Source organism: Rhinopithecus roxellana, chromosome 10 (assembly GCF_007565055.1).
Source record: "Rhinopithecus roxellana isolate Shanxi Qingling chromosome 10, ASM756505v1, whole genome shotgun sequence".
Taxonomy (NCBI): domain Eukaryota; kingdom Metazoa; phylum Chordata; class Mammalia; order Primates; family Cercopithecidae; genus Rhinopithecus; species Rhinopithecus roxellana.
In genome coordinates this window covers 26,040,171-26,052,390 of record NC_044558.1, presented here as the reverse complement: position 1 = coordinate 26,052,390, position 12,220 = coordinate 26,040,171, and the positions used below count along the sequence as shown (strand labels likewise).

The 12,220-nt window shown below is 43.3% G+C and overlaps 1 protein-coding gene across 1 annotated transcript in view; it reads left to right on the top strand.

The window, feature by feature from the left end:
* Positions 1-12,220, top strand: part of LOC104657486 (putative tetratricopeptide repeat protein 41) — an 87,342-nt gene that overhangs the window by 68,696 nt on the left and 6,426 nt on the right. The window contains exons 13-14 of the mRNA XM_030939286.1: positions 648-800; positions 4,658-4,791. Of these exons, the coding sequence (XP_030795146.1) occupies positions 648-800; positions 4,658-4,791 (287 nt within the window). The remainder of the gene's footprint in view (positions 1-647; positions 801-4,657; positions 4,792-12,220) is intronic.

The window sequence follows — 12,220 nt, the reverse complement described above, 5'->3', positions numbered from 1 at the left end:
CGGCCACTGCACTCCAGTCTGGGCAACAGAGCGAGACTCCGTCTCAAAAAAAAAAAAAAAATCACACAATGCACAGGACAGCCCCCCACAACGAAGATTTATCCAGCCTAAATGTCAGCAGTGCTGAGGGTGAAAATAGTGCTCTAGTTTTTAAATTTTTTTTAAGAGTCAGGGATCTTGCTCTGTTGCCCAGGCTGGTGTGCAGTGGTGCAATCATAGCTCACTGAAAGGGGCTCAAGCGATCCTCTTGCCTTAGCGTGCCCAGTAGCTGGGACTATAGGTATGCACTACCACGCCTGGCTTATTTATTTATTTATTTTTTTTTAGAGATGGGGTCTTGCTATGTTACCCAGGCTGATCTTGAACTCCTGGCCTCAAGCAATCCTCCTGCATCAGCCTCCTGAGTAACTGGATTATAGGCAACAGCCACCACGCCCAGCTCTCTAGTTTTTTAAAAACGATGTACAAATTTCTTATAAATCACTTTGAAGTTCTTGCATCTCTACTATTATAAATTGCTCTTTTTTATATTTTCCAGGACAGACTTTTTAATATAAAATCCAAGATGTTTATGAGAATTATGATTGATTGCACAATGAATGTAACCAACATGCCCAGTAAAAAACGCACATGTGTTTTATTTTCAGGTTCGTTGCTGGAAATACCTCTCTTGCAAAAATGAAACTTCAAGAGTGCTTAAATATCAGAAAAAGCTTGTTTGGCAAGAAAAACATGCTGGTTGGAGAAGTTATGGAATTTTTAGCAGATTTGCTATTTTTTCCCCAGAGAGATAGTAAAAAGTAAGTTTTTGTGAAATGTTTCAAGAAGTGTGTCTCCCTGTCTCCCCGCCAAAAGTGCCCCCACCAGTGGCAGGGAGGTCTGGGGTTACCCCTCAGGGGTAACTCTGGTAATACTACTTTGGCTCCAGCCCTGCTCAGAAGCCTGGGGATTCATCCCACCATAATGTATTCAAAAGGAGCTCTTGGACTGGGTATGGTGGCTCACACCTGTTAATCCCAGCACTTTGGGAGGCTGAGGCAGGTGGATCACTTGAGGTCAGGAGTTTGAGACTAGCCTGGCCAACATGGTGAAATCCCATCTCTACTAAAAATACAAAAATTAGCTGGACATGGTGGCGCGTGCCTGTCGTCCCAGCTACTTGGGAGGCTGAGGCAGGAGAATTACTTGAACCTGGGAGGTGGAGTTGCAGTGAGCTGAGATCATGCCACTGCACTCCAGCCTGGGCGACACAGCAAGACTCCCGTTTCGAAAAAAAAAAAAAAAGGAAAAGGAGCTCTTGGCTCACAAGTGGTGTGGAGGTTCTGGCAGTGGAGAAAGGACATAGGAGTACAATGTGGTTGTAAGTGGTTCCCAGTGCCACTCACAGGCCTTGTGAGGAAGATGCTCTTACTTCTGGATCTCTACGCAGCCCTCAGCCATGGCCATTGTCTATGGTACCACACCATCCTGCTCTCTCTTCTGCAAGACCTAGGCCAGAGCCTCCAATGCCTCAGGTCATGTTCACCAGTCACCTCCGTTACTCAGGGAGTCCTCTTGTTCTCCTGTGATGTGCAGGGTTCCCCTCAGTGCCTCACACTTGTAGGTGCCACCCTCCAGACCGACTGAGTGTGAGCATCTGCCAGGGCTGACCGCTACTTTTCTTGGCAGGTTTGCTATGAGAGAAGGTTCTTTGTGAACCCACAGAGAGCCATGTACACACTTGCTTCCATAGCCGATTTAACTGCCTGGATGATCAGGGATGCGTTTGGCTACGTTACGAAGTTGTGAAGTTTTGTTTTGGTAGCCTCTCTTTCCTCCTCTCCCTGAGTTCGTTTCCTGGGCTCTAAGTTTGTCTCAGACTGAGTGCATCAGCCCCACCAGGACCCAGGGCTTCAGCTGCTGTTCCATTAGGTGAGGGTTCTCTGTTCCCTGGCTTGCTTTTCCATTTCCATTTTCCACGTTCCTCCATGTCATTTTCCTCCCACCCAACAGGTGACCTCTTGCTGCTTTTGCTTCCAGAAGAATAGGATATTGATCGTCTCTTAATACTTGAGTGCAAATCAGTATTAACCCTTTTTAAAAGGCATTTAAAGGGTAACTACCTTTTAAAGAGTAGCCCAATTAAGGGAGGACCTAAGGGTACAATAGGGATGCTATATAGTAGTGGTGAGATGGTGGGCTCTGGAGTCTGAATGCCTGAGTTCACCTTTTATTTCTGCCACTTAGTAACAGTGACAAGTTACTGTTAAGGTCAAGCACTTAACGTCTTGGTATCTCATTCATTTCCTCCTTGGAAAAATGAAGGAAGTAACAGTATCTTCCTAGCAGGATCTTTGTGAGGATTAAGAGATCCTATATGTAAAGAGCTTAGCAGAAAACCTGGCACACACTAAAAGAGTTTGATAAATTGAGTCATTCGTATTTTATTATTTTGCTCCCCAGCAAGTGTTTTTTGAGGCACTTGACACCACATATGCCGCCTCTTACTCATACTAAGACCAGCACTGTGAGCAGAGAACAGGACTTTCTTTACAGAAGCAGAAAGCTTGACTGTAGAACTGTTGCCTCGTAAAATAAAAATCTAAACACGTAGCATACTGACTGAGTCATCTCTCCTGCCTGGCTGCCCCACCCCAAATCACGACACTGAGAACTGCTGGACTATTCCTCATGGCTGGACTTGATGACCATACATGGATGGCTTCCTCCAGGCCTCACTGTCAACGGCCAACCTTCGGAAGCAATGGAGAAGCCGGCCGTCTCCTTGTTGAAGGTTATCCTTAGGTGACTCTGTCTTTCGTGTTGGTTCAAACCAGGAGACATTTTGTTACATAACTTGACTCACCACTCAAGCATGTGAGGGCCAGGGGCCCTTGAGATAGCACTCATGCACCACAGAAATGATCCATGGGATCCTGAGGACCTTGTAGAAGGGGTCTGGGTAGAGTTGGACAAATGAGGTCAAATTAAAAAATTAAAGTTAAGAAAGCAGATGAGAGAAGAGTGAACAAAATGTTTTAAGAGGAACAGTGACAGATTCTTAGTGAAATGATTGTTGACAATCTACTTTCCCCCAAGCATTTGCCCATCCATCTGTAGTTATCCTTCAGTCAGCATCCTCGCCACAGTCACCTTATGGAATGGCAGCTGAAGCCCTGGGCTCTGGTGGGGCGAATGCACTCAGTCTGAGATGAGCATAGAGCCCAGGAACTTCTTCCCTTACCCAGCTTACCCATTTTGTCTCCTCTTATGAAAGTCATCAGAAACAACCCCAAAGTGTCCTCTGCAGTTTTGACCTTGTTGGCCCTCTCCTCTAAGCATTTGACAGAATTGAAACTGTACTCTCCTGGGTGATCAAGCTGGCTCAGCTTCTTTTGTGGGTTCCTTTTCTCTCCCTGCCGCTTGCCCAAACATCAGCATCCTCCTGAGTTTGGTTCCTGGGCTCTATGCTAGTCTCAGAGGGAGCACATCAGCCCCACCAGGGCTCAGGCTTTCAGCTGCTGTTCCGTAAGGTGAGTGCCCTTTGTCTCCATCTTCTCAGGCCTCCGTCATCAGCAGCAGCCATGTGCTTCCGTCTGTTTACTGGACATCTTCACCTGGGTGTTCCACTGGCACTCCAGAGTCAATGTGCTCAAGACTGGACACATCCACCCCTCACCCCCTGACAGAATTCTCCTTCTCCCACCTCACTTGGTGCAGACACCATGGCATCATCTTAATGATCCATCTTAGCAATGTTTATCATCAGTCACTGTGCTGACACAGTACACTCATTTTCTCGTTTGATCCCCGTAACAACTCTGTTATCTGATTTTTTTTTTTTTTTTTTTTTTTTTTTGAGACAGGATCTTGCTCTCTCACCCAGGTGGGAGTGTGGTGGTGTGATCATAGCTCACTGCAGCCTTGAACTCCTGGCCTCAAGTGATCTTCCCGCCTTGGCCTTCCAAAGTGTTGGGATTACAGGCATGAAGTACTGTGCCCGGCCTATTATCCCCATTTGGAACATGAGGAAGTTGAGGCTTAGGAGGCTGAGATGCTTGCTACCCAGCTCTTAGGTGTCAGGGCCAGGGTTAGCACCTGGGAAGTCTGATTGAAGAGGCCCTGAGCCTGACCACTGTGGCCCACCGCCACATCTGCCTGACTTTAGAGCTTGAGCTCTTAACCACATGACTCTCTGCACACATAACAGCCCCCCAGCACCCCCAGCATCAGCACCACCACATCCAGTGCAACACCACACCCTAGCCAATCTCCCTTTGTACCTGTGGCCACTGTGTCAGCTCAGACCTTCATCGATCTTCCTTTGGCCTAACTGGTCTCCCTGTCTGTGGCCTCACCTGTTTCAGTTTGTCCTCCACACTTCTGCCCGGGCAGATTCTAAAATGTGCATTTGATCATATCAGGCTCTTAATGAAAACTCTTCACTGTTAAAGTCAAAATCCTTAGGTTTGCACTCAAAGTCCTTTGCAGGTGGACTCCTGCTTCGCTCTCCAGTCTCTCCTCCTACCTCAAAGAAATTCTCAGAGGGCAAGGGTTAGTCATACTCATTTTGCTCCCCAGTCCTAACACCGGCATTCAGTAAATGTTTATTGAATGAATGAACAAATGCATGCCAGCCTTCTTTGATGCAAACTTTAATTAAATTTCTCTTTTCTAGATCCCAAAGGAAGCAAGTACTTAAATATTATAAACAAGTGATAAAAATAAAGGAAAATGCAGAAACTCTGGCCAAGTCCTCACTCCTCAGGAAGCAGCTGAACATCAGCCTCAGTGATACGTTGTGTAAATTAGGTAATCGCGCCCATCTATTTGTTATAAGCAGGTGACTTTTCCCTTTGTTTCACCTGCATACTTCGCTTATTTTTAAAAAGGCTCCATTTTTGAACCAAGCAACTCCTGTTTCACAAACTTTAAACTATTTTTGCTACCTACTTACGTTCTCCTAGTAGGAAAGATATCTCTTAAAATCGTTTCCAAGGCCGGGCATGGTGGCTCAAGCCTGTAATCCCAGCACTTTGGGAGGCCAAGATGGGCGGATCACGAGGTCAGGAGATCGAGACCATCCTGGCTAAAACGGTGAAACCCCGTCTCTACTAAAAAATACAAAAAACTAGCCGGGTGAGGTGGCGGGCGCCTGTAGTCTCAGCTACTCGAGAGGCTGAGGCAGGAGAATGGCATGAACCCGGGAGGCAGAGCTTGCAGTGAGCTGAGATCCAGCCACTGCACTCCAGGCTAGGCGACAGAGCGAGACTCCGTCTCAAAAAAAAAAAAAAAAAAAAAAATTCGTTTCCATCCCATTTTTCATTCTTTTGTAGGCTGGGCTCCCTTGCTTGACCACACCCCTCCCCCGTCAGTATAGCTTCCCACCTTTCTTCCACTTCTGTCCTAAGACATTGTTTCTACTGTATATGAATAGCTTTCCATACCTTTTCATCTGTGATGCTAAAGTAACATGTGACCAAAAATAACGACATGGCTTTTCACAAGGGCCCACCCTTGATTTTAGCTGTAAGACATAGGTCTCGGCTGTGCGCAGTGGCTCATGCCTATAATCCCAGCACTTTGGGAGGCCGAGGTGAGAAAGTCGCTTGAGGTCAGGAGTTTGAGACCAGCCTGGCCAACATGGTGAAACCCAGTTTCTACTAAAAATACAAAAATTAGCCAGGCATGCTGGCACACGCCTGTAGTCCCAGCTACTCAGGAGGCTGAGGCAGGGGAATTGCTTGAACTGGGAGGCAGAGGTTGTGGTGAGCCAAGATTGCACCACTGCACTCCAGCCTGGGCAACAGAGCGAGACTCCATCTCAAAAAAACAAAACAAAACAAAACACTATCGGGGTCCTGACGTCTCATTGCCACAGGGCATTATCTGTACTTCAACCAAAACAAGTAATTTTCAACCAGGGATGATCTTGCCCCCAAGGATGAAAGTCTGGAGAAATTCTTGATTGTCATGAGTGGAACTCGGGGGGAGGTTGGGAGATGGGAGTGCTACTGTCATTTAGTGGGTGGAGGCCTGGGATGTGGCTGAACATTTTACAATGCCCAGGAAAGCCTCTCACAACAAAAAATTATCCACCCTCAAATGTCAGTAGTGCTGAGGTTAAGAAACGCTGACCTAAACCAGCTACTTTTCCCAGCATGTGTGCTTATCATCTGTTTTACAAGAAAACATGATTGCTTTCAGGGTAGTCACTTGCTGAGGAGGAAAAAAGCTTTAAATGCCTGATATCTGTAGGAAAGAATATTTTCAATGTGTAGATTCGGGAATGTGTGTGTGCATTTTTTTTCCCACTAAATGTTTCTAGGCTGAAGCAGTTTTACAAACAGAAAATACTTATACAAATTTAGAGAAAGTTTATGGACAAAGAACTAGTATATTTAATCTGATTGTTTCATATAATACTCTGTTATATAACAGCTTTTGTGTCTGGTCTGTGATGGAGGAATAATATATTCATTTACTTTCAGATATGAAGGCATCTTTAATAGCAGCAATTGCAGTGTTTTTTTTTTTTTTTTTTGTGACCTCTTAAATAAGTCTACATTTCAATTTTGCAGTCAATACTCACGGTGGTTATGACCAAGTATTTTTATATGAGGAGTCATCTCTTGCTGCTATTTCTCGCCATTATCTCCTGCTGTTGATTGAAGTTGATTCCTTTAATATAAGGTCCACTTCAGGCCCACAGGAACATTGTAGATGGTTAATCCAACTGCTAATGTGAGATTTGTATGCTGTGGTTTCAGTCGGTGATGGTGAGAGCAAATCAATAACTTTGGTATACAAAGGCAAGAGTGGAGGGAGGGAAATAAGTCTGTTTATGAAGACCTCTGAACCAGCTGTCCTTCAACATGTAACAAGTATTTTTAGTTTTCCTACCTTTGGTGGAAATTTTCTATCTAAATGGAAATGTGCCTGAGTGGACTCCATAAAATAAGAAGTAAGCCAGAGCCGCAAATTGTTGGGACTCCTCACCATTAATCATTTTTAAAGATATCTTAGGCCCTCTGCAGTAAAGTGTTACCAAACATTAGTCCTCAAAGCAGTTCACTTTGAGGTCAACAGCTATGTATTTTTCATGGGAGTTGGATTATATTATACTATGTATAATATAATATACATGTATAATTATGCATACTATGGTATACATATATTACACTGCATTTATTCAGCAAGCCTTTAAGTACTTTATACATTGTAATACATATCAGGATGATATAGTGGTATTATCTTACCCAACTAGATTGTTGATCTGGGGTGGTTTGGGAGAATAATTTACGCTATAAAGAAAAACAATTCAACTGGGTGTGCTGGCTCGTGCCTGTAATCCCAGCACTTTGGGAGGCCTAGGTGGGAGAACTGCTTGAGCCCAGGAGTTGAGACCAGCCTCTGAGCAACATGGCAAATCCCCATCCCTACAACAAATACAAAACATTAGCTGGGCATGGTGGCTCGCACCTGTAGTCCCAGCTACTCAGAAGGCTAAGATGGGAGGATCACTTGAGCTAGGGAGGTCAAGGCTGCAGTTAGCCAAGATCCTGCTATTGCACTCCAGCCTGAGTGACAGAGTGAGATCCTGTTTCAAAAAAAAAAAAAAAGAAAAACAATCCATACCCCCGACCTCCAACCACCCACTTGATGTACACAGCATGAAGCCATCCACATGAAGGCAACTGAAATGATTGCTTGCATCTGCCTTTGTGACTTTGGACTGTGGCTCTTACATGAAGCTACTATTAATATTTGCTTCCTTTGTCTGTAGCTTGTCTCCATCGTGGGGCAGATCCTTGGGTGCCCTGCAGGGGAGATACCCATCACTTTGAAGTGGTCCCCTAGGTTATCCAATGTGACTTTTCTGAATGCCATATGGCTTGTATTTTAATTCATCCCAAACATACCTTCTAAATTTGGTAAAAATCTGTCTTGGTCTTTTCTGGATGCAGTAACAGATAAAGAGACATACAGATGGACACTAGGTTGCCCATGCTCAAAGGATTGTACTAAGTGCTCTGCAGGATACAAAAACAAAGAAGATCACTTCTGTCTTCAACTTCAAGCAACTTTTTGTTGTTGTTGTTGTTGTTAGGTGGCAATATAAACCTATAATAAAAAATATAACACATGAAAGATTTAAAGCATAGCCTGGCTGGAGGGGATTGAACTGGGTTTTGGTTTTATCTTGGCCATGGTCAGCTGTGTGACCTGAAGCAAGTCACAATGCCTGTGGCCCAAGTCTGTTCCTGGGCCCCATCTGTAAAATAAGGGCGTTGCGTTCTTTAAGGTCCTCAACCGAGTTAATATTCCATGCCTAAATGTGGAAGACCATGGTCAGTAGCAAGAGGATGTTCAAGGAAAATCTCTTGGAAGGGATCCTTTAGGAAGTGGAGGGCATAGATTGTCAGAGACAGGGGGCAATTCTAGGTGGGAGAACTACGGGAACAAAGGTAGGAATAAATAAGATGTGAAGGGGACCAATTGAGAGCCGTCAAGAGGGGCTGTGAGGAAGCATCGGGACAGAGGAGGTGTGTGGAGTGGGAGATAAACAAGAAAAACAGGCAGTGGTGGGAGAGTTGAGGCAATGTGCTGATTTGAAGGAAATTCTCTCCTGTAGGGAAGTGGAGACTTAAGACTGAGGAAGGCTTGGGGGCCAGTGATCCTCTAATGGGCTTGTTCTATTTAGGAAATTGTTTTGGAAACTCCTGAAAATTATTTAGAGCTCATCAAGGCTGTCTAAAGTCTGTCCACAAATGTGCAGTGAAGAGTTCCCTGTCCATCTTATGGAATTTAACCCTTACCCTTGTCACCCTCTAAGGTACTAAAGTAAATAGCACAGGTTGAGCATACTTAATCCAAAAGCCCAAAATCTAAAACTTTTTGAGTGCTGACATGATGCAAAAAGGAAATGCTCACTGGAGCATTTCAGATTTTGGAGTTCTGGGATTAGGCATGCTCAACTGGTAAGCGTGACGCAGATATTCCAAAATCTAAAAAAATCAGAAATCTGAAACCCTTCTGGTCCCAAGTATTTTGGATAAGTGATACTCAACCTGTACTTTACTACTTGAAATTATATATTTATCTGTTCACTACGGTTTTTTTTTTCATCTCTCTTTCTATAGAGACATGATCTGTCTTCTCCACCATTGTATACCCTGCTCTTAGAACAGTGGGTGGCACTTAGCAGGTACTCAATAAACACTTGCCAAGTGAATGAATGTATGATGGAGGAAATGCCTCAGCTAATTCAGATTTACCCTCCCACTTTAGAAGTGCAGGTATTGATTATTAAGGGCATTTGAATGTTAAATTAATTACTTATATTCTTATCATTCATTTATTATAATATTTACTGCACCTATTAAGTGACAATCTCTATGTTAGTTCCTGGGAGTATAACAATGAACCAGACCCATAGAGACCAACGCTGCCTTCCCTGAGCTCACACTGGGGGAGAAGGCTGTCGACAACTTAAATACACAATTTAACTGCAACTGTGGAAAACGTTACCATGGAGACAGCAGTTAGACAACTAAATGCACAATGGCTTAACTATAGTTGGGGAAAGTGCTATCATGGGAAAATACAAGTACTAACAGGTGACCTTGATCTGTCAGATGGAAGGAACGTGGGTTGGGGATGCATCTCAGGAAGTGATGCTGAAATTGGATCTGCAGGATGAGAGGTGGCTCACTAGTAGTGGGAGAGAGGGAGGAGAAGAGTCATCTAGGCAGTAGGAACAGAATTTTCGAGGCTGGGGGGCGTTTTAAGGTCCCAGAGTGCAGAGAGCAATGTGCGGAAGGAGGTGCACGAGGAGGATGTTAGAGAGATGCCGGGGGGTGGGTCGCAGGCCTCTCAGGCCCAGTCAAAGATCTGGGGTGTTACCGTAAGAGCAACTGAAAGCCAGTACAGGATTTTTGCAAAGTAGGTAAGTGTGAGGAGCCCAGAGCCTTTCCTCTAGCATAATCTTCACAAGAGCTTTCTAATATTATATTCTAAGGTCATTTTGTGGATCCAGAATCCATGAAAGAGTACAAAGGACGTGTTTGTGACACACATTTTCTCTTCCTCTCTGAGGTGCGTATTTTAACCTCTCAAACAGATTGTGAACTCCTGAGGGCAGAGGCCTTATCATGTATTCTTTGCATCTTCAAAACATCAGAAACAGCCCTAGCTGTATGTAGATGGGTGCTCTCTCACTGTAGGTAGGCTGAGAAGTGGATAGGCAGGTTCTTTCTGGGTAATTTGTCTTGGGTTATCCAATGGAAATGATGGCTCTGCTCTAGGCTAACAGTATTGAAAGAACAACCCAATTGTGCTTTTATCTATGGAAAACAATGATCTTTAGTTGACTTTTCAGATTTCATTTTAGAGTTCAGATTAATGATAATTGCTAGTTTGAATGTCGTGACACCTTTCTTGATCTTTTATTATTTTACTTTTTTTGTTTTGAGACAGTCCCTATCACATAGGCTCTGGAGTACAGTGGCATGATCGTAGTTCACTGTCATCTCAAACTTCCAGGCTCAAGTAATTCTCTGGTCTCAGCCTCCCAAGTGGTTAGGACTATAGGCATGCGCCACTATGCCTGACTATTTTTAAAACATTTTTTGTAGAAATGAGGTATCGCTATGTGACCAGGCTGTATTATTACATTTGATCAACATGTATAACACAGTGTAATCTTCCAAGGGGTATGAAAATAGTGGGCTTCCAGCAATTTTTGGTAATTAAGATTTTAATTATAAAATCACATTTTTATATATGAGATTACAGTAAGCACATATAAAAATGACAGATTTGTGAGAGGGTGACAAATCCAGTTTCAAGTACAAACATTAACCTAGTAAGACTTAATTCTAGAGATTTTAGTAGGAACCCTAACTATAAAATGAAGATTTCTGTGATTAATGTTCTAAGCTACCTCCAACACAGAGCAATCTTATTGCCCTCCTTTGATGAGTGTTTTACATTTGGCTATTGAGATACCATATAAGTGGGAGAAAAGGACAGAAATGTGGCTTTTTCATGTTCCATTATATCAAGCTGAGTGTTCTGTACTGAACTGTTTGTTTTGGATGAAGTGTGGTAGATGAACATTATGTTACTTCTCTCTGCCTGGGATTCTTTTTAAAAGAAATGCCAACCATCTTAGTCAAATTTAGAAGGAAGAAATTAAACAAAGGCTCTAGTGTCTAGTGGGTGACTCTCAGCCCCTCTGAGAGTCAGTCCCTTCTCTTTGTTTCATTTTAGAATTCCCAGCTCAGCCAGAACCCTCTTCAACTACAGCAGTTGGTCTCTTAATCCAAGTCAGATAAATGATACAGACAAACCTTACATCTTAATTTTAATTTAAATATAAATCCATTCTTTCTCCAGACTTTTTTAAATGTATAATTAAAATCTCTCTCTCTCTCTCTGTCTCTCTCTCTCTTTAATGGGTCCTCTGATTGGAATTAGATGTCATCTTCTCAAAATGCATCACCCTCCATTTCTAGCTTTGGTTTCTGAAGGGCGACAACAATTTGATGCGGTCTGTGTGCAGTTTCCTTCTAAGTTGCCGCCTTTTCCTCCCTCGATCTTTTGCTTTTGTCTTGTCCACTCATAATTCGGACTTCTTTTTCTTAGCAGCTCAGGACATTGAGCCTTTCCCAAGAATTCAGTCTGGTTTTCAGAGAAAACAACTCCTTTTTATCTCATACTCATATCTTATTCATCTGCATTGCAGTCAATTAAATTACCTAATTAGATTGACATACTCAATTGACTCTGGGGTATGCCAGAACCCAACTGTTGGGAACAGAAGTATGCCAGCAAAGTAGAGATGAGCCTGCTAGCTGCAGGCATTTAGTGTTACCTGGACATTGGGGAGTATGTTTTATAGAAGAAATGGAGAACCCTGGTTAATCCAGCAAGCCAGTTTATGTGTGTTAACAGAGCTTACTTTTCATCTGTGTAGGCTTAATCATTTTTAATAGTTTATATATGCATAAACCCTATTGGCTGCAAAAGAATTGTCAAGTAGGCCTCATAAACTTAGAAAACTTTTAGACCTGGAAAGGGCTCTAAAGGTCACTGAACTAATTTTAAAGCTGAGGGAATAGCAGATATAACACATGACCTGCCCCAGTACATTTGACCAGATAATTCTATGGATTAGATATTATAATCATCGAGGCTCACAAAGACCAGGAACAGCTAGTACGTTGACCTAAGACTT